We start from the raw sequence: 23,832 nt of genomic DNA on the forward strand, positions 1-23,832 counted from the left end.
TGGAAAAGAAAACAAATAAAAAATACATTACTATAACATTTACTGCCCATAACATCTAATTCTGGATATTTTGTCACATTAGATTATCCTAAAGAAAGACAAAACAAGAGGACAAACCACAGTGATGAATAATGTTTTACAAATGAAAGAACAAAATAAATTTACAACAGTTATTTCAAACAGCCCATTTGCTATGTGTTTAAAAAAAAAAAAAAGAAAAAAAAAAATCACATAACAGAGGCGAAACACATACAAGTTAATTGTGCTTGATTCAATCACTTATTTCCGCAAAGTCCTTTGTCTTAAAAATCAGTCTCTCTGTCTTACACACACTCTCTCTCTCTCTCTCTCTCTCTCTCTCTCTCGATCTGTAGACATATACACAGCAACATTTGCAGAATATAACTACATATCTGTACAGTACAAATACATTTCATGCAAACTCAAATGAGCCCCCTTAAGTTAAGTTCCAGATGATGATCTCTTATATACGGCCCAAATCACCTAATAATGTACAGAGGTGCTTGCTTGGTGTTTTTACTGAAAATTTTCAGAGAGGTACACAAATAATATTCCTGATAGGCTGCTTTAAACAGTTCCTATTTGCAAAGAGATGGACAGGTTTTGAACCCAAGTCTAATACAGCTTTTTTTTTTTTTTTCTTTTTTAGATTATTTGCATGCAACACATATTTAAATGAAAAACAAACATATAAACATGTTGAACATACTGTACAGAACGCTGTCATTAATAAATCAACCGAATATTTTAACACACAGACGTGACTTATATTTAACACACATTAGCATAGCAACATATGGAAGATCAAGAAGATTAAAAGATGAGTATTTTCAATGATATTGAAGTGTTTCTTTTTGCCTTTTCAAGGTCTCTTGAGAGATCACAGAATACTAAGATTGCTTGATCTGTACATCTGCAGAATGTGAACGTGCTCAGCTGAAAGAGTCCACTAAATGCACAACTTTACGTTGAATTCTGTCGCAAAACCTTGTGCAGTCACATAATAGGTCTGGTATCAAAACGTCAAGAGCAGTCAGACTGTCCATCATCCAGTTAGTGGTACATACACCAAAGATTCTGTCATGACAACAGTCACACAGTGTGTTATGACAAGTTAATACCATTGTAATAAATATACTGAAAGGGAAGTAACAATGATAACAAAATATTTGCACAGATCTATACAGAACATTTTTTCTTTTTTGTGTGTGTGTTTTATTTCCATACAAAGATATCCACATAATCTAACTATGTACAGCCTACAATAAATACTACTGATTTTCAGAAATGCATTGTTTGTTTCCCCCAGGTCAGCATAGTTATGGTAAACATTGGGTGCTTCTCATTTCTAAAATTGTTCATCCTTGTTTCCCTTCCTCATGTCCTTTCCTTGCGTCTTAGCTCTTCCCTCTTAAAACATGAGGAAAGGATGTAAAGATGAAATGTGAGGACAAAGGAATCAAAGTTGTATTTGTAAAATGCATATCCTTACTCACTCAAGCATCACTTCAAAGTGACATTTTGCACATCAAAATGCTGCATTTAAGTTGCAGCTGCTCAATTATGTTGTTAGAGCTTGATTAATGGTGACATTCTCAATAAATCTTAATTAAGCAAGATGCACCGTTGAAGTGTACAATATTTGGTTTATTTAAACCGCAAAGTTAAAACTTGACTTTTAAGTGTTGTGCTAGATGACTTCTACTTAGGATGAACTTCATTGCAAGCCATTTTTTCATATAATCATGTGAAGTATATTATAGATATCTTAAATTTTAATTAGTGAAAATGCTATTTTTTTAATATCAGTAATTAAGTTTCCACTAGTAAAAAATGTAATTCTTGAATTAAAAATTATGTCATTGCATGTGGAAATACTAATTCTTGGTATCAAATTATATATTTTTTTTTTTGTAAAAGCCGTAATTTTTGAAATTTGTAATTGCATTTTCACTAGTAGAGTTTCACAATGATCTGTCATTCACAGAAATTCCAATTTAACATATCAGTAATGTACTAGTTGCTAGTAAAAAAAATATATATATATATCTATATATTTTTTTTAATCAATAATTATTTTATATCAATGTTACTAGTGCAAATGTCCATTCCTGATATCAACAATTGAAATACAACTAACAAAAATGCTAATTTTTGATAATGGTAATTTGGTTTTCACCAGTGGCAATGCTAATTTCAGATATCTATAATGTTATTGTAACTAGTAAGAAAGCTTTTTAAGATATCTTTAGTTACTCTTTCATTTTTTGATCTGAAATCCATTTCCACATACCTGAAATACCAAATCCAACATGTTGAAATTAATTTACAGATGTACAAGAATTAACAGATATTTGATATTTGGATATTTGAAATTACTGATATCAAAAAATTATAATTATAAATATAACCTGCCAAATGCAGGAAGAAATAGCAGTGGTGGGTAACTTACTAGCCACTTTGGCCACAGCCAAAGTAAATGTAATTGTATTCATCTCACGTTCAGCGCCTTATAAGCACTAAATATACCTCTCATAACTTACACACGCATCTGTGCGGGCGAATGAAGTGGGCTTTCGTGCGTACCGCTGCAGTGCATATTAGCGTGCTCCAGAGATAAGATCGGCAGAGCTCTGGGAAACTTGCGTGATTCAGTTGTCCTTCACTCAATATCGTGGCGGCCAGCGGAGACCATAAAACTTATGTGACCCATTTTAAATCTAAAGAGATTCTTCTACTTTAACCCAATATATGGAGGATGTCGAACCTGATGAAGTAAAGAGACAACAGTGCACCATGCATCAACATCGATTACAAGGTTTTTTAAAATACACATCATCCAAACTAAAATGTGTCTCCTGAAGTAACACAAATGCCACTGTTAAAAAATGGAAGAGCAATGTTAAACTTTCATATAGGCAAGTACAATTTAGAATGGTTATAGGTGTTCAAAGGGGTTAATATCTGAACTTCCTTGAGTTATGGACAAATTCTTGACAAAGTTTTCCACCTGTTCTATTCTATTCCTGTTCTAATTGGTCATGTCTGCCTTCAGATATTCTAAGAGATGACTTAAATCATTAGGTTTGTGTGCTGCTGAACTCATATAATTCTTGTTCAAATAAAATGTCCAACACAAATGCCTGCGGTTACAGTCTCCAGTTAGTTTTATCACTTTTTGTGGGGCAGGGGATTTTGGCTAGGGAAAATGCTGAGGGGCTAGTGACTTTGGAATACCACTAGCCACAGTTGCCAGTGAGGCAAAAAGTTAATGTCAAGCCCTGGTTATAAGAAGTACAAACAGTATATGCACATACTGTAGCTGATATGTGAAACTGGAATTTCTACTAATAATAAATTAATTATAGATATCTGTAATTGTGTTTTAAACAGGAGTGAATGAAAGATCATTGTGAAATTCTACTTGTGAAAATGCAGCTAAAGGATTTTAAACAGAGACGTTTTTACTAGTTGAAGTTCCATTTTTTATATCAAGAATGGGCATTTCCACAAGTAATATATAATAATAATTATATATAAAAAATTATAATAACATTTTGCTAGAGCAAAACTAACTACTGATATAAAAAATTAGCATTTTCACTAGTAGTAATTCCATTGCTGATATCAAGAATTAGTATTTTAACTAGTGAAATTGAATTGCATCTATCTATAAATCATATCCCATGTTTCTTGTCTTCCAGCTCCTCAGCTACCTGTTTTCTCTGTCCTTACCTATTCACAACACATTTATAGAACTCACATGTCCGTCATGATGGCAGACTTCTATTGAATTCAGGGTCACAGGCTGGAGGATGGAGGAGTGAGGAAACCAGGAAGCATCAATTAGTATAGAGAAGCACCTCTTGAATATTTTTGTGTAAAGGTAGTCACCTTTAAGTCAACCTCAATAGCAGGGTTATTAAGTGTGCAAGGGGAAATCTCCTTTAAGAAGAACTGGATGCTTTCCCCTCTCATGTCTCAGCCATGCTGCTCTGCTCCTGGTGGTGCCTCCTGTTCCGCGGCTTCCGTAGCTCCTTCTGTGCTTCCTTGAAGTCCTTCTTCTTGTGGGCGTTGGTGGCGGGGTCATCCCCCATCTGCCAGTAGTCTTGGCAGTACTGGTTGATGAGGCCCATCTCGGGTTGGCTCAGGATAGTCAGCAGGTCTTTGTACTGCTCGGCGCTGGGCGTCCAGGCGCTGGACTGGAGAGGGGGCGCAGCAGGCACGGTGGACTCGGGTAGGATGCTGTTGACGGTGCGGGCGGAGAGAACCACCAGCTGCAGTTTGACCAGCGTGTGTTTGAAGTTCTTCTCGGTGGAGGTGCATTGGTACACTCCTCCATCAGAGAGCTGGAGAGAGCGCAGGAGGAGACCCTGCTCTGTGTGGATTACACGGCCATCAGAACGGATCTGAAACACAATTAATACACAAATAATAGTTGATAACTTTTTGTAGTTCATTAAATAGTTCTGCAGTGTGACAAATCAATTTAATACATACACTCACCAAGCACTTTATTAGGAACACTATGGTCCTAATATAGTGCCCGTGGTCTTCTGCTGTTGTAGCCCATCCGCCTCAAGGTTTGACGTGTTGTGCATTCTGAGATGCTATTCTGCTCACTACAGTTGTACAGAGTGGTTATCTGAGTTACTTTCTATCTGCCTTTCTGTCAGCTCGAACCTGTCTGGCCACTCTCCGTTGACCTTTCTCATCAACAAAGCAGAACTGCCGCTCACTGGATGTTTTTTGTTTTTGGCACCATTCTGAGTAAACTCTAGAGACTGTTGTGTGTGAAAATCCCAGGAGATCAGCAGTTACAGAAACACTCAAACCAGCCCGTCTGGCACCAACAATCATGCCACGGTCGAAATCACTGAGATCACATTTTTTCTACATTCTGATGGTTGATGTGAAAATTAACTAAAGCTCCTGACCCGTATATGCATGATTTTATGCATTGCGCTCCTTGGCTGATTAGATAATCGCATTAATAAGTAGGTGTACAGGTGTTCCTAATAAAGTGCTAAGTGAGTGTTTATTTGATGCAGTCTCTCATTTATTATGAGGTCAGTAGGTCAGTAATAGTGATACCTGCCTTAGAAGGAACCACTGATAATTAGCTGTTTAAATGGCATGTCACATTGCAGGATACTGCTATCAAAAATTGACGTTTTATTCCTCACACACGCCCCCATAGAAAATATTTCAAATGAATATATTAATGGCTAAATAACACATAATTTTTGTTACATAAATTTAGCAAGAAAAAATTGTTAGGCAAACAAACAAAAAATAGCAAGAAGTTATGCTACTGCGTCTGGAAATAAATGCATGATTTAATAATTAATTATGCATGATTTAATATCAGTTCAATTTTACAATTTATGTAAAAAGGGCATAGAGTGAGGCATTATATCACACATACCTCTCTTCTCCTATCACTGTTTTCTTTCTGGAAATGCCACTTGATTGACACATGAGGAGTTCTGGCCTGGCACTCCAAGAAGGCTGTGCTTCCTTCTACTCCATACTGAACTGTCTCCAACGTGTTCTTATTGGCTGGCAGGAATGAAAACAAATACCATCTAAAACAATAACCAAATATATATATATATGTGCGTGTGTGTGTGTGTGTGTTTTGGTTTTGTTTTCTCACCATTGGAGTTGTAGCCCCTGCATTGTCTGATAGGGTTGCCATACTTCACATCTTGCCTCCGACTCCGCCTACAGGATTCCAACCACCAGTAGCAGGTAAGGATATTAGTTCAAACAAATCTTGTTAACAGTGAGTCTAGAACTTCTAACTGTTTTGTTTGGACTAAACAATAAAATGCCCAATAATAGACAGAAACAAATACCTACACATACATATAACCACTGTATAAGCACACACCTTTTTTGGTTTGCGGAGTAACGAGAGCAGGATTTGCCATCCCAGGCACAGTATGGGTCTCTGGCCAAACAGCAGTCAGCACAGACCTCTCCATACACATCACACCTGTGCAGAGCCAGATGAGTGACACCGGCTGCTGAACTTACATAGAGCTGTTGCTACACCGTGAGAAAACAAGAAAGAAGAGTTATTTTTATTTGAAACAATAACCCAGGTTGATCCTAGTTGTTTTATTTTAATAGGACTAGAAATATTTAGAAAGTTTTTATTTTAAATTCTGAATCTTCAACTTACTCGTTTGGGGGAAATCTTCATAGTAGTTATTGGAGTTGGAACCTGTAATATAAAAAGGATAATATTTATCATAATTAAAAACAAACAGCATTAAACAGAAAAAAATATGTATGACTTTTCATTCAATTGTTCATAATGTGTAAAAAGATACAGCATGATAAAAAGGATAAAAAGAAATAACATGATAAAAACAGAAATAACAGTGTCTTACTCTAAAGACTTCCACCTCCTCCAGAACCAGTTCTTCAGTCTGAAGATCATCTCTGGGCAGGACAATCACTTTTTGAACTGTTCCCCTATCTGTAAATGAAAAGAAGAAATTTGTCAGAAGCATTTATCACAGTGCTTGCAAGACAACAATGTATAGATATTCCCAAAACATTCTATTTTTATTTGTGTTCTCCAAAATGTTCTGCAATTAATCCAGCTTGAACCGCTTAACACATCCTTTATTCTGTTTTCATTAACTTTCAACTTCTTTAAAAATGTATGAATAAAGTTTAAAAATCTCTCTTTGACATACAGTATATTGTTATAATTTTCACCATTCAAATTATTTTATATTTGCATTCGGAATAGCAATTGGTTGTCCTCCTTACATTTATTTGCAAACTGAATTGTGATTGGTCTTTTCTTTCTAACATCTAAGCAAATTCTCCAGCTTCTCTAACTATTTTACCTAAAACTTACCCATTACTTTTTTCTGTCCTATCACTGAAAAGCTATCAAAATAAATGGCATTAATAATACTTTGCTGAAACCACGTAGAGCTGCTTGTGTAACAAACATTATTGTAATATTAGCAACCACAAATATATACCTGATTTTTTTATTTTATTTTTTATATGATGTAACAAGCCCCTTGTGTGTGTACATGGTAAAGTTCACCTGTTCCTAAGAAAAGAACTTCATAGTTGCCGTCTGCTGCTGCCACTTGGTCCACTGTGATGGTGGTAAACTCATAATCCACATTGGTACGGACCACTAGGGGGCGCTTGTGGACTGGATAAACAGCATTGAACATAGTAGGATGGTTCCTCATGAAGTTGATAACCTCATCTGGGTAATCTTTGGTAGACTTCATGTTAGGGGTGAAAGTCCCTCCAGGACACTGTAATTAGAGGGGTGAGTTTTAGTTCTCATATTTATGTATCTAAGATTGACCAACATGATCTTCATATTATTTGTACCAAAATGTTACATATGATACTCACTGTCCCTGGCCGAGGGTAAGGAATTTTACCCTGGTAGGCTACCCACTGGTAGTTTGGCCCTTCCTTATGAGCAAAAGGGCCATTGAAGACCATGCGCACATCTGCCATTGAATACACACATACAGCTGAACCTTTAAATACTGACCTGGAGATGAAGAAAAAGTCACAAGAAATAGACACAGTATTAGACCAAGTAACATAAGTCTTAAATGTCAGTGTACTGTATATAAATTATCTTTTTAGTCCAACATGTACAGTACGCACACACAATATTTATTCATCTCTAACACAAATACACAGAGAAGAGATACAGACAGACATAGAGAGATAAAGAGAGAGAAAAATAAGAGACAGAATGACAGAAAGAGCTGTGAAAGCACTTGCAGTCAATGCAGTGAATCTTCACTATTAGCAACAAGATTGGTGTTCTTGGGTTTAAAGAGCTGAGACAGAGACTGTGAATTGTTCTATACCCATTCACACACACTGCCTTGTGTATTTAAACTGGATGAATAGCATGTAACTTCATCTAAAACATCCACAGCTTCCTAAGAGGCCAGTTGTGTAATATTTCCGTGCATATGAATATCGCTTAACCGCATCTGATAGCGGTGGTATTATCAAGATAAGTCCTTATGAGAATATCACATATCAGATTCACAGAAAAGCTGCTTTCCTCTGTGCTGTTGGAGAAGTTGTACTATTGTCTGTGAAGCCTGCCAAACATTTGTTATTCAGTATGTTAGGAACAGTCTTCAGGAGTGGAGAAATGGGGGTGTTGCCCCCATGGGCAACTGGAGTGTGAATATGAAAGAAAATCTATTCAAGCTCTCTTGCCAATCTGATAAGCAGTCTGATTAGTAAGAGGCGTTGAGGAAAAGTGAGGATTGGATCTCGTATTTAGGAAGAGACCGCCGTGAAATTACATACCCAGACACGGAGAAGACGCCATAGATGACGGGATTCTTGGTGTCTTGTGTCTTCTGGATGTACACGTCCCCTAAAAGTAAGATTGAATTAATTTAGGTCCTGGATCAGAAGACACTCGAGCTGCATCCTAATTCACATACTTTTAATACTCGTAATGTATAATAGGTCTGCGAGGGCACGAAGTTGAATCCCTTGCCCGAGACTGTTACCTGAACCAACCTGACCGGCACAGTCAACTTTTAAGCCTGAACCCGAAATAGCTCACACTCTTAATTTATTTTCCAAACAAGTAAATTTGTTGCAATAGGCTGAATTTTTATTTAAGCAATGTAGGCAACATTTGAAACAGAATAGTAACAGTAAACATACACAGTTTTAACAAGGCACAACGACCCCCAAGCACACCAGAGCAAAAGGGAAAACACACTGGCTAACGTCAAATCTTTTTAACACCTATGCTGCGCACCAAATGAAACAGAATGCAGGTGTCTCGAGATGTGTTTTTTTAAACTGAAGTTCTTTTTAACTTTACACGGTGTCTAAAAATGTGGTTGTCCTGCACGAGACACTGAAGAAAAAAAAAAACAGCGAGACGCTGCGCAACAATCAACAGACTCGTCCCTAACTCATCTGTTCATATGTGTCTGTCAGTTAGAGTGCATACACGAAACAAGGTACGTCAACATATGTCAAAATAATATTTTTTCCATAATTTCAAGTAGGGCTGGGTATTGATACAGATTCAATATCAATTCACATGGGTATATTTCAGTTATAATGTCCATTTTGCTTGAATATAAAATAAATTCTAACAATATATATCACAAAAATATTAATTTGACAAATTGTAATTTATTTGTTTTTCATTATTGTGGTCACATTTTAGCTTTTAAAAATGTATTTAGGACAAATCCATGTATTCCATCAATAAATATGATATTATATACATATATTTTGTTACAAGTTTCTTGTTTAATGCATAATTTTCATTATTTACAAGTAAGTACATTGATTTGTAGAACATGTGCTAAAAATCTGTACTGTCTCTTTAAGAGAACCGGCAGTTCTGTAAAGAGCGTCTGTAAATTAGCGCATATTGGCTTTTTTTTTACCTCATCCGTGCTATTCGTGATTAGAATTACATTTTTATTTTTTGTTGTTTTTGATCAACAATTGACTTAAAAGAACAGAACGTATATTTAAGAAGACATTATTCCAAATGGATTGTGTGGATCTTATCTTTGGGCACATTACACGGAATGAGCCAAATCAAACTTTAACTCTCAACACGCAGTGAAAGGAGGCTGAACTTCTCCACCAATATACTACTCAATCACTGGTGAATGAAATTTGAACATTTACCAGCCAATCGCTAATCACAGACAAGTAAAACATTGATCTTGGGATTTAAGAACTGATATTGAGACTGTTCAAATGAAGATCGCAATGCATCTGAAAATGTATATTTTTATCCAGTTCTAATAACTAACCCGAACCAAACCCGAAGTTGTACTTGAAAAACAGACCCAAACATGGCCCCGAAACCTGACGGTTTGTTGGTTCCTGTCAGGCTCGGGTCAGGTAGAGGACTTCTAAAAAGTACATACTTCGCTAGTAATGGGAAAGTACGTACTTCTGAGTATACCTCGTTGCATAATGTTTGCATTTATATATGTAAGTATTAGCGTTGAAATTCATTATTACTACACTTTCAGATTCATAAATTGAAAAACAGCAGTGGTAGCTTAAGCCTCATAGTCATAGCCGCTTTTGTACAACAAGAAGTTCACAGAGAATTGCCACAAACTCCTGTTGCATTGTGCTGGGTTTGCGGACGATATTAGCACAATTCAAAAACCCTCAGAAATAGTATGCTATCCAGGCAGCTTTGGCATACGATTTTTTTAATGGATGAATTTCTGTGAAAATCACACATAAAACGATTCTTTCGTAAATTGTTGCATTTATTACAATGGGACAATTTATGTAAGAGCAGATTAATTGGAGATTTTCTTTCTACATGTGTTTCATAAATAAGGCCCACTGATTCTAATCTTGCATACTATAGTATGCTAAATGGCATGCAGCTTAGCCATTTTTTGGATTTTTCTCCTTTTTCTCCCAATTTGGAATGCCCAATTCCCAATGTGCTTTTAAGTCCTTGTTGAAATGTAGTGATTTGCCTCAGTCCGGGCGGCGGAGGACGAATCCCAGTTGCCTCCACGTCTGAGACAGTCAACCCACTCCGCACTGTTTTTAAATAGTTTCAAATGTTCAGTAAACACCTTGGACCATTAGGTTGTGTTTTGCTGTTCTTAAGCATAAGAAAGTTTAGTCTGAAAGGCCCCTTAGAATAAAGAAAAACTTTTTAGAAAAACTAAGCATTGAGATAGACATTTTATGTTCTTGATAAGTCAGTGAGGTACACAAAAAAGCTAAAATCCTGCAAGTTTGTGTGTTTCATGTCAGTCATATGTCTCAGTTAGTGTAGTTATATCACACAAAACACATTGATTTGAGCCGAATCGCACAAACTTTCTTTGTCCTTTTCTCTCTCAGTGTCTTATTGTCAATCTACACATTTTTACAGCTTGTTTTTGTCTCCTTTCAGCACAAATTAACCCCAAAGGACCAGTGATAGTCTGCTAGCCAAACGAGAAAGATAGAAAAAGACCATTGGGAGAAATGGGCAGAGTGTGGTTTCTGGGTTCATCATAAGAGCCTCTGAGCACCATGAACATTTGAGGAACATAGTAAGGGGAAGGGAGAGGTACATGGAGAAGGGGTGGACTAAAGCAAATGGACAAAAGGAATGAGAACAAAAAGAAACACATGTAGTTTAGAGAATAGAGAGTGAGAGGTAAAAGAACAGACAGATGTTCTATCAAAAACAAAAAGATGACATAAGAGGAATAGACACAGCTAAACATACTACGTAATCATGCAATGAAGGAAAATCCCACGCTACACTGCAGTTTCAGTGGGCAAACCTCTCTCTCTCTCTCGCCAAGCCACAAAAAATAGCCATTAAACCTCAGTGCCCCTATGAGGATAAGCAAAAACTCCACTGACAAGTCAATTCCTCAGACACAGTGAACAACAAGCCAAAGTGAGAGAAAGAGGGCAGAGACTGTATGTAAAGTTAGGATGTTTTCAAAAATAATGCTGTGAATATTTTTTTTTTATCAATTAACTTTTTGCAAAGTGCAGAAAACATAAAAAAAAAATAAAAAAAATAAAAAACTAAATAAATGTTTTATGTGATGACCATATGTCTTTACAATAGCACCAATTCTCCTGGGTACACTTGTGCACAGTTTTTTAAGGTTGTTGGCAGATAGGATGTTCCAAGCATCTTGGGGAGCTTTCCACAGTTCTATGTATTTAGGCTGTATCAATTGCTTCTGTCTCTTCATATAATCACAGACTGACTTAATTATGTTGGGATCCATACGATCTGTTGCAGAACTCCTTGTTCCACATTTTTTCTATTCTATTTGCATAAGGAATGTATGGAAATCTAAAATTGATATTTCCTACTGACACTAAAGCATAAGATATAAAATAACCAGCTTACCACAAATGTTTGTGAAACACCTAATGTGCCTAAGAGTTTTGCACCACACATATATGAATATACTGTATATTATATATATACAAATTAAATGTTAGATATATTTACATAAATGTATATTTATTTATATTTATTATATATTATCTATCATAATATTATCTACTGACAGCCCTAATCAAAAGATAATTTTCTACTCTGATGTGAAATTATTTTTATTTATTTTTAGAAATTCAGCTTTTACAGTAAAGCCTAATTTGTTATATGGAACAACACAACAACTTCAATTTCACACTCAGAATCTTTTGCTTGTATATACTGCATTCCTCTCAGGCCCTTGTGGCACTTCACGCTTAAGCACAAATGCTACACAACGCACATACAGGAAAGGGAGGAAATTACTTTTTCCAAGTTCTACCCTCTGGAGAGACATATCCACTGAACCATCAGACACAAGCGTTCTGCACAAATGAGCTATATCATGCCCTTTTCTTGAAATAAGAGCAATCTTATTTCAGCGAGTATAGCAAAAAAATGTACAGAACAGAATATAATTGTGCCTTGGGTGAACACCTTGCTGCATATATCAACTTTTAAAGCTGTTTAAGTTCATATTTTATATATGTCATTTCAGGAATAAAGGACACATAGATTAATTAGACTGAAGATTTATCAAATATTCAGGCATATACTAACAAAAAAGTACTTAAAAATGTCATGGTAATACCATGTTACCATGGTAGCACTATGTTGTATAAACATCTACAATGGTAATGCAATTGCTTTTAGGACATGTACCATGGTAGTACTATGGTATGTTTAAAAGGACTTTGGGATACCAAGTAAATAGCTTGGAACATGAAAATGGTAATCATTCAGTACCAAGGTACAGTATTTATCAAATAATTATCTGATACCATCACCATACCATGGTACCGACCAGGGGTGTAGGAACAATCTGAAGGTAGCAGGGATGCATAATAAATGTTATCAGCTTGGCTCATGAATATTAATTAGTTGACATAACATAGTAAACCTAAGTGATTTGCTAAAAGGCAAGTAAGTGGACACTAACCATAGGATTACTGTTTACTGTTTGTGCGTTCTTTCAGCTCACTGCCGATGCAATAGGTTATCAAAGGCTTCTGCTTGGTTTTACAGTCTTCATTTTACGTGGCCAGCTTAAATTTTTATTAGACCCTAATTTTAAGGGTAGGAGGGTTTTGTACACTTTTAAATAAAATATAAAACAAAATGTAATTTAATATTTAATAAATACAAACAATCCTGCAGGGAAATTCAACAATGTCTTTGAAAAATGACATCTCCAATAAGGGTTCTGACCTAACAATATTAAACCAGATTTGCTTCCGTTAAGCATCCTGATTAGAAGTTATCTAATCTAGATTAATTGTCAATATGCAAAACTACAGCTCAAATAAAACAGAGACTTACGAAGCTCATCGAAATGTGTCTCAATTCCATCAGAGCCAGACACCGAGCAGATGAGTCGAGCTTTCAGGAAGGTGCTCCACTTATTCACCAGACAGCAGTGTCCTCCGTCATCATTCTGCAAAGGAAGTGAGGTCACGTCAGCCCTAAAGAATTCACTGTTAGATGCTACAAAAATTCAAGGTCTTAAGAGCAATTTCATGGATGTCTATCAAATACAACAACACCTTTACAGTCTGTATCTGTGAAGTAAGACATTTTCACAAGTCATAGCTGACTCTAACACAAGAAATATCATTTTTGATGGGCTGCCATCCCTTACAGATAGGTGAAGAGTGAATATCACTGCTTTATATCAATATCTAGCCATCTATCAGGGCTGTTTCTGTGGGTTTGCATTAACTGGCTGTGACTGGGTTGTAAACATTGGCTTTGAGCACTGCTCAGCCCCATCTGCTATGGACGGCAGCCAACTTCAATAATGAGACACAGCGATACCCGGTGACCAGCCACCAGCAGCTACCCACACACTACAAACATGCCTCCTTGATTCACATTAGAATGGCAAAAAATAACCAAGAAACAAGCGGTTGCTCATATATGAGGCTCTGGACAATGATGGATCATGATGAAACAGGGATCAGTCAGGAAACAGTTACAGCTTTGCATTGCATTTGTATGCAGTTTCTTCAGTTCAACAATTTCTTGTGAGTTCAGCATAGGAACATGTAGTGATTAAAAAGTTATGGGGAAAACAACTGATTCAATGATTCATCACAATTATTTCTCAAACAATTCAGAACAGACCCACAAATATTTACAGTAAGAATTTAGTATGACAATTTGATTTAGTATGGCATTTGCCTTGCCAAAGATTTACTCTGTTGCTGAAAATTAAGATCCATCGAATCAAATCCTGAATCCCTGAATTTGAAAGGTGTCTAAAGATTCCCATCCATATATCTATGCACATGAGAATTAAGAAATGGACACAAGGTTATTTGTTACTGTCTGCTATTGCTCTCACCAGACAGATTCTGCCGATCCGGGACTGAGCCATGGGAGTCTGACCCATCTCAGAGGCCTTCTCACGGAAGAAGAAATACAACTTGTCATCATTCTTTTCTGCACTGTCAGGAATGAGCTGAGCATGGACAAAAGTTGGATCTGAAAAACAGAGAAAGTGGAGGGGTTCTTTAGGCTGACAACTGCTAATGAGAGTATGTATTTATGCATGTATGAATGTATGTTTGTGCATAAATTATAGTATTGAATGTTTCTTTTATAAATAGTTTTGAACACTATATTACTTTTGCATTTGGATTTCATATGGCAGAAAAATAAAATGCGACGTTACCTTGGTAAGTAAGAGAAATAAATTATTTGTTGATACATTTTATGTTATTTGTATTTATTTTGCCCTAACTCCTTGTCATTTATGGCTTACACGTTTATTTCAGCAAGCACAAAGAATAAATGTCAACAAAACTCATCCAGGCCTGCGATTAATTTATGTTTGCAGTGGCTCTGGAGCAGGGTTGGGAGGGTTACAGATTACAGAATACATGCTGTAAAATGTAATTTGTAATGTATTCCATTAGATTACTCAAGCTCAGTAACGTATTCTAAATACTTTGGATTACTTCTTCAGCACTGGTAGATTTTTTCACTTGTTTTGATTATAAAAACTCTGCCAGTAAAGTAAGACAAAATACACATGTTAAAAATACATTCTCTGAAAAGAATATCTTATGCAGGGTTGTTTCTAAAACAAGATAATTCAAATTTATCTTGTTTTAAGGATTTGTAGATATTTTTACAGGAAAACAATACAAAAATTATTATCAAGAATATGATTTTTGCCCTAATATCAAAGGTCTTACTAGAAAAAAAGAAATTATGATCCAACATGAATTTTCTTGATAAAAAATATGATCGTGCCTGGTAACGTGCATGTAAAATGGCTAGAAATAGCATTTTATCTTAGCGTAAAGCTGACAATTTACACAAGGTTTATTTCTATTACTATAAACGTACTTCTCTGTCTGCTCGTATGAATGTAACACATCATAAGAAAGTGTTTCACCGCTGTTCAAATGCACTTTGGATCGCATAATTTATATTTATAAATGTTTTCCATCTGAAAGGACTAAATATTAATGAAACAAATGACAATAAAATGCAAAGGAATCTCTTCAGTAATCAAAATACTTTTTGAATGTAACTGTATTCTAATTACCAATGATTTAAACTGTAACTGTAGTGAAATACAGTTACTTATATTTTGTATTTTAAATACGTAATCCCATTACATGTATTCCGTTACTCCCCAACCCTGCTCTGGAGTGCAGCATTACTAGTTTGACCATCTTCATACAGATAAAAAAAAACACTCCTATTCATGTAAGTTTTAAGATGCAATTTAGAGAAATACCAATTTCTTTGTTTTTAATTACTCTGCATACTGACAGCAGGTCTATTAAATGTTTCACATACTTACAGGGATCAGCACACCCATCCTCAACCTAATCTTTCATATGGTGTCAAGACCCCTCAGTGCAGAGAGTCGGCTTCAAACTGATGACATTAGGGCTGCGACTAATGATTATTTTGATAATCGACTAATCTAACGATTATTAGAACGATTATTCAACTATTCGGGCGATTATTGCAATGATTAATCATTAGCTCTTAACCGATTATTCAGCTTGTGCCCCGACTTAAAAGGTTGTATTAAATGTGCTTGCTAACAATAAAGAGGACAAAATCATCTTCTATGTGAATTAAAGGGAAAAAATACTTTTTATTTTGTTTAATTCAGTAAGTAAAAAATCCTATTGTTATCAAGTGTATTTGTCTTTTTTCCATTTAAAATGGTCTAAAAAAACAAGATACATTTACTTGAGAAGTAACATATAAGATATTTAGACTTGCTTTAAGAGAATGTATCTTAAATATAAGTGTATTTTTTTCACTTGGTTATACTTCTGCGAGTGCAGTAAAGACAAAATACACTTATATTCAAGATCTATTCTCTGAAAGCAAGTCTAAATATCTTATATGCTGCTTCTCAGGTGAATGCATCTTTTTAAAAGGAGTTTTAGATATTTTAAAATCTTTGTATTTTTAATATTATATTCAACATTCTCAGATAAAAAAAATAAAATAAAATAAAAAAAAACAATCTTCTGCAGTATAGCTGCTAAAGTAAATGTAAGTTGTTTTAAAGGAGTTTTAGATATTTATATTGGAAAACAAGCCAAAACAAAAACAAATAATTTTTTGTATTTTGTTGCAGTATATAATGGGCGAAGACTACCCTATTTCACCTTTTTGTTCACTTCAATCCATCTTTAACTCACAAAAAAAAAAACTCTCTCTTATTAATAAAGCTGCGTTTTGCCAATTTTCTTCACGATAAGAAATGCACAGTGACATATATTATGATTCAATAAGTTGCCATCGCGTTATAATCTAGCTGTATTAAGCGCACGCACTCGAGGGATGAGCATCCCCGCAATGGAGTGTACCTCAGCCGGGTGCAGTTTTAATCTCTCCCCCATAGATCGGGACACTTCACGCAACTCATAGAAGAGGCACTGACCGCACAGAGAAATGCCAGTTTCCTTATTATTTTAACTTTAATAAAGCTATAAAGCATTAAATAGAATTGCATTAAAGATGTAACGCCGGGGTGTTTCCTTTAAAGACGCTTGACACGCAAGTTTTACTTAAGCTGAGCGTCAGCTCCGGCTCTGCTTATTCCACAACAAGAGTGCTTCTGTATTTACTTATTTTGTATTTTTGCATTATAATTCCCTCATACTTTGCGATTTACATCACCAGAAGCTGTTTGGAAAGTTTAGAGTGCGTCTGGACTGTGAGCTGTGTTTTCGTCCTCTCCTCAGTCAGGCGCGAGCTGCAGTGCTGCTCTTGTGTGCAACCATTAGAGTTTCATATGATCTTATGTTACGTTAAGATCAAACAACTATTCGACAACGAACATTTTTGTCGACAATTTTTTATTGTCGACGTTGTCGATAACGTCGACTAATCGTTTCAGCCCTAGATGACATGGAGATGGCTGAAGTAAAGTGAAGTTTTGTGCTCCACTGCTAAAATTGTTTAATAGCTTTTCATAGGTAATTTGTTTTTATTTATTTTCACTTCATTTTTTACTTATTTATTAATCTTACTGATGGTTATAATGTTAACTAGTTAATGTTAAATGATTTAATGTTTATGATTTTTATATAAATAATATTACTACTAATTAACTTTTAGCTTTTTTTTTTTTTTTACAAACCTGTGGATTAAGTCAGTTCTCATAACTATTGCATTATGAACTGTGTTAATTATTGCTTGTGTTGTTGTTAATAAAAACTATTAAAATGCTTTATTTAATAATACTTAAATGTCTTTTATATGGTTATTTCACTTTCTTAGTGATACAGTAGATTAAATATTCAATTCACTTATCCATTAAACATTCTTCTGGTAATAAAACAAAAAATGTATTTAAAAACTACACAAAAATAAAATGTTACGGTTGCATGTTGAGAAGTATATAGTATATAGAACCTTTCCACCTGGCTCAAAGAACCCTTTAGTGTTCTATATAGAACCTTTTAGGGGATCCAAATATGAATAGTGAATTGCGAGTTAAAGAATCCTTTTGGGTTCTATATGGAACTTTTTCTTCTAAGAGTGTAACATGCAGCAGGTAGAATGATCAGTGTTAAATAATCATATCTTGCACTTTCCCCACTAAACAAAGAACTTTGACTTCTTAAATGTTTATGCATATGTATGTACCATGTAGCCAGCGGGAGTTGTACTGGTCTGTCCTCATAGCCGTGTGTTTCCCCAGTGTGCGGAAGATGGCTGAGTCCGTTCCCATAAAATCAATGTAGACTCCGGCATACAGCTGGCCATCTGCCAAAATGGAATGAGCACAAGAGATAAGGAGAGATAAACTGATAAACTTGAGAAGGATTAATTCATCGGATTCCGAGACAAAAGAAAGAATGAGACCCACTCAGTATCTAATTACAGATGTTTGGAAAATAATTCAGTATGATGGCATTCCTTTGGACACTGCTGAAAAAAAGCAGCTTAAACTAGTCTTAATTGGTTTGCTGGTCTTAGTTGGTCTCCCAGTCTGGTTAGGCTGGTCTTTTGGCTAGTTTTAGAGGAGTTTAGGGCATTTTCCAGCTGGTCAGGCTAGGACACCAGTTGTCTACCCAGCTAAACCAGCTTGGCCAGGCTGGAAGACCAGCTAGACCAGCTGAAGACAGGTTTGGTCAGGCTGGGAGGCCAGCTTAGCTAAGACCAGCAAACCATCTAAGGCTGGTTTAAGCCATTTTTGTTTTTAGCAGGAGAAGTGGTGATTGTGAGAATATCTGAGTGGTACTTACTTATCAAGGCTGAGACGCTGTTTAGTTTGGGGTCGTAGGGACATTTCCCTTTCCCAGAATCTACTTTACCAGGCTCCAATCGGAAAATGTATTCCTGGAATGGGGAGTGCACAAAGGTTTTTCATTAATGAGTGTATAGAAGTACACATTAGATGAGCAGTATTGATTCTCGGCTTACTTAAACTCTTTAAATTTCCAGTGGTTAAGACTGTGTGGAGGTAAGGCCAGGAAGTGAAATGCACACTGGGATACTGGGTAAAATGGAGGAAAACTATACTTTCCAAATATCTTCAGTTGTTATTATTATTATTATTTTATTAAATTAGCTTTTTATTTGATTTGTTTCACTCCGTTGGCCTCTTACAATCTGTTTAAACCAGCCAACATCAATATCTAGCCATCTGAAAGAAGTGAGCTGGTGTAAAACTGCCTAGGTAAATGCAAAATATAAATTAAGACCATAATCCTTGTGTATTATATTATTGCTTAAGTTTCCATGGTTCTTTGTAGCTGCCAAAGAAAATGAACTATTTCTCACAATGAGTTTCTTAATATATGAGCTAAAGTGTAAAACAATGGCTTCTAGGGTTAGTGACACAGGTGCTCGAGCACCCACGGGAATGGCTGAACAACCACGGAAAAACATGAGATATTCCCCATTAATTTTCTCCATAGGCATTCAATTTTTTTTTTTATAAATGTTTATCAGCCATGACCCAAAACATAAAGCTCTACTATTAATTAACAACATTAAAACATTTGATTTTAAGCAAAAAAGCGAGTAGTAACTTGGAACTTCTCTGATTGGTGGATCTCACTTAGGGATCACGGTTCCGGCAGGAGATCTGGACCCAGAGGGATTTTACGAGACAAAACTGCAGATTGAACACTTTAATAATGAATTCATCAAGTGCACCGCCACACGGATTAAAAAAAAAACTTTGTAATAGAGTAGGCTGAGCATGCACAATCTTATATTCCTTCCTATTACTTAGGATAAAAATGTTTATAGTTAATGGGCATTTGTTGCGTGCATAGAAGTGTTCAGGATGCCTAACATCCCGTATTGAAGGCTTTGTGTTTTGTATTGAAGCAAAAAAGGGTCTGACAAAAAAAGGGTCTGACAACTCTTGAAGAGGACTCCCTTTCTTTATTGAAGCACTCAGAATGCTCAAGAGTCCCATATTGTGAAACTTTCAACCTTATTGTGTTGTGGTGGCTCACAGCCGGGGTGTGTTACCGCACTTTAGCGCATCTCTTTGGGTGAGTAAAGCCAATGTCTGTATTATTTAAAATATGTTTATACTGCTTTTGTCTGCCCTGTAACATACTTGACATAATAGGTGTGTTCCATTCAGAAGTGATAGTCCCTAAACATAAGAACAAACATAAATTGGCACCTGTGGTTAGTGACAACTATTAAATTCAGGTTAAGGAAAAAAAATCAAAGTTCTCTTCGAGCTAAAAACCCACTTAATTCCATGAAGTTTCCATGTCAGCTACAGTTGGTCAGAAATTGTCAGACCTATAATAGTAGGCTACTGGATTTGCACCAAATATGTACCCGATCACAGCAGGTTGAAACATCTAACATGTTGCATGCATTGTTTTTGGAGCACATTCCTTAGCCACACTTTAAGCAGAGATGTACTGTAGAAGGACATCTAAAGAGTCTAAAACATGCCCAAGTATATCAGCAATTCAGCAAATTCAAGTCTCAACAAAAGACTTGTTTTGGAAAATATACAAAAGCTTTTTGGAGCCTTTCTGCTTCTGAGCTTTACTTTGCATACCAAAAATGTAATATAAGACACATTTTGTGCTGACTAATCACTTTCAAGTCCTGATGTAGTCTGTGGGTGTGGGAGTACTCTGCTACATTTCTGCGCCAAAGGCAGCCTTTGGACAAGTGTAGGCAAATGTGAGAAAGCAAAGCTCTGAAGCCAACAGTTCCTCTCCCATTTCTCTCAATGCCTTTAGGAACCGAGAAAACCAGCTGCTGAAAATCCAATTACTGTGAGAGAACAGAACATTTCCTTACACAAAGCTATTGAGTCTTGTGACCCAAGTGCACCTCTTTTGCCATTAGAAAAAGACTAACGTTAGTTCAAAAGGTACTTCCAACTTATTGTTCACAATAAAGGCAAGACTTTGTTTCCCACCTTGGGTGCGTATGGCTCAGGTGAGGCACTAGGATCTGCAGCTCGATTGGTTCGGCCTCCCATGCGAGGCATCTGTTCTTGGAGCAATCCCTATAAAACAAGGTGTATGCCTAAATAAAGACCACTTTCTGTCCACACATTTAAGACCCATGAGGAACAGCCCAGGCTAAACATGGATGACACTGAGATGCTAGAAAGATGGCCGTAGTTTGGCGTATCCTTAGAGGAAAAAGATGAAAAACTAATATGTGCTGCTTTTGCACAATTAAGTGTTTGGTTGTTTTATACATGCTCAACATGCTGGAAACCCTTGTTAGCACATGCATACAAAATGCAAAGAAACAGTCATGCACATTGCAAAACCCCATTAAATGTGAACAAATATGCACAAACAAACTGATTAACACTGGCCCCAAAAAGTGTTTGGACACTCGACTAAGGCCAACTTAAAAAAGTATGAATTTCATTGGATTTGATAACAACTGGCAACCCAAGAGCCATCAGCAAACAAATAATGCTAAAGCTTTTCTCAGAACTAACTTCACTTTTCTTAGCCATTTCTGCAAGTACTTTTGACCTACTGGTCTCAAGGTCATCACTTTAACAATGGAAATGTTCCACTAACATTTGACAAACAGAAAGCGTCCGAGCAGAGTTGAAAAGTATTTTGAACAGTACATCTATTGTTTTATAAGTATGATTGTGCTATCTTTCATTCACTTTTTTAATGCTACATGGTTTGAAATTGTATCTATTGCAATGATATTCATACATTTTAAAGTGTGGCTTAAGTGTCCAAATAATTTTGGGGCCACTGCGCATATACAGATGATGGGTTTTATAGACAATGATTGGAGATGGAATGTGTTTACAGGAAAAGGTGGTGAAATTAGGACTACCTTTAACTCCCTTTAAACACAATTACCCTCCTAAACACTAGCAAGAGTATTTAAGTAACACTGTCAATAGACAAACAGGTGGTAACGATTATCCCGTTTGATCCAGGGTAGAGAAACATTTCACTTTAATGACATAATATCTTTTGAGTAAGGTAGCCAACAGATTGAACCCTTGACCTGTAAATGGTAGTAGGTCACCTGTGACTGATGGTTTACCTGTGGCCTTTGACCTCTGTCCACATAGGTACAGATGGGGTTGTACGCTCCCGTTCCACACACATACAGGTGAGTTCTGTTCCACGGCTCGATTAGACGGATGAAATTACCACACTCACCCTGACAACATAGAACAGAATGATATCATTGATGCTGTCATGGAACACAAAATATTTACAAGGTTAAAGGATACCTCCCAACAAATACTAACTCTCATCATGCGTCTTTGATTGACTGGCGGGGATCTAGCCAAAAACACAGTGCTTTGGCAACAGTTCATTTCTGAATTGTAAACTGATCTTATTCTTGAGTATAAATTGCCAAAAAAAAAAAAAAAAAAAAATATTGAAAATGTTTTTTGTTTTTTTTGTATTAGTGATTTCTTTGCCTTTTGATGAAAATGTCTGTAGCTTAATTTGTCATGTACTATTCATTAACTTTAGTCCATTTTATTCTGACTGAAATTTTAACCAAATCTTCAAACATTTTGAAAATATATAAACATTTATTAAACATGTATAAAACATAGCCTATAAAAGATTTCTTAAAGCTGCACTATGTAACTAACTTGAGCGACATCTGTGGTTAAAAGTTAAAATTCCAAGCAATTTGCGGAAGAAAACATTACATCAGTCGTGTTTCGGCACTGCTGTTTTGGCGGATGAATCTCATGATTTGAGCTTACCTGGACATCGCCTGTGTGTGATCATGGCTGAGAGATATTTAGAGCCGGGAGTCATAACGTGCTATTTTCATGTTTATATTTTGTTCTAAAATTAAACATTTAAAACTGAAATATTAGGCATGTTGGCTCCAAAGTGCAATGAGCCTCTCCATTTACACCATCCATGCACGTTTTCCATTGGACGGCATTCTTTTTCTGCAGATTTTTCTTTTGCTTCCATCCTCTGAAAAACACTAACTTCACCTTTATCTATGAACCAGACTTCAGCCTGAAGCTCATTGGTCACTGCCTTGGTCATGTGTACCCATACCACCGACAGCGAGAAATAATTTCAAACAAGCTGGATGTTGTTTAGCACTAATCATGTAAATGCAACTTCATGATTGCTGTAGCAAAATGAATAGCAACTATTAAAATTGTGGAGGATGAGGGTTTAAGAGATTTAATGCCCATTGCGATGAATACTCAACCTGTAGGGACCTGTTCTTTCAATTTGTCAACCTCCCACTTAGACTCTGGGAAATGTTTAATGTTTCTTGAATTGGTGCTATTTTAGTGTACTTCTATCTTTATACAGTGGAATACCTTGTTTGGAAAATGCTAATATAACATTATTGTTACATACCGTTTTTTTTTTTCTTCTAAGAAGAACTTAAATGCATTTTGACAGGAAAATAAGTACACTGATGAGCCAAAACATTATGATCACCTGCCTAATATGCTGTTGGTCCTCAATGTGCCGCCAAAGCAGCGCTGACCTGCCAAGGTATGGACTCTACAAGACCCCTGATGGTTTCCTGTGGTATCTGGCACAAAGACATTAGCAGCAGATCCTTCAAGTCCTGTAAGTTATGAGGTGGAGCTGCCATGGATCGGACTTGTTGGTCCAACACATCCCAAAGATACTCAATCGGATTGAGATCTGGGGAATCTGGAGGCCAGGGCAACACCTTGAACTCTTCATTATGTTCCTAAAACCATTCCCAAATAATGTGTGCTGTGTGGCAGGGCGCATTTTCCTACTGAAAGAGGCCACTGCCATCAGGGAATACCACTGCCACGAAAGGGTGTACCT

The 23,832-nt window shown here is 36.2% G+C and overlaps 1 protein-coding gene across 1 annotated transcript in view; it reads right to left on the bottom strand.

Moving 5' to 3' along the window:
* The window catches only part of LOC127446539 (semaphorin-3F-like), a 73,252-nt gene continuing 49,420 nt past the window's right edge, over nt 1-23,832 (bottom strand). Inside the window, exons 5-19 of the mRNA XM_051707532.1 lie at nt 22,073-22,192; nt 20,958-21,047; nt 18,796-18,889; nt 18,194-18,313; nt 14,406-14,545; nt 13,382-13,496; nt 8,356-8,425; nt 7,426-7,570; nt 7,100-7,322; nt 6,423-6,511; nt 6,212-6,253; nt 5,918-6,075; nt 5,681-5,748; nt 5,450-5,583; nt 1-4,430 (exon numbers count right to left, since the gene is read on the bottom strand). Of these exons, the coding sequence (XP_051563492.1) occupies nt 3,996-4,430; nt 5,450-5,583; nt 5,681-5,748; nt 5,918-6,075; nt 6,212-6,253; nt 6,423-6,511; nt 7,100-7,322; nt 7,426-7,570; nt 8,356-8,425; nt 13,382-13,496; nt 14,406-14,545; nt 18,194-18,313; nt 18,796-18,889; nt 20,958-21,047; nt 22,073-22,192 (2,043 nt within the window). The 3' untranslated portion in view covers nt 1-3,995. The remainder of the gene's footprint in view (nt 4,431-5,449; nt 5,584-5,680; nt 5,749-5,917; nt 6,076-6,211; nt 6,254-6,422; nt 6,512-7,099; nt 7,323-7,425; nt 7,571-8,355; nt 8,426-13,381; nt 13,497-14,405; nt 14,546-18,193; nt 18,314-18,795; nt 18,890-20,957; nt 21,048-22,072; nt 22,193-23,832) is intronic.

This window comes from Myxocyprinus asiaticus, chromosome 9 (genome assembly GCF_019703515.2).
Source record: "Myxocyprinus asiaticus isolate MX2 ecotype Aquarium Trade chromosome 9, UBuf_Myxa_2, whole genome shotgun sequence".
Classification (NCBI taxonomy): domain Eukaryota; kingdom Metazoa; phylum Chordata; class Actinopteri; order Cypriniformes; family Catostomidae; genus Myxocyprinus; species Myxocyprinus asiaticus.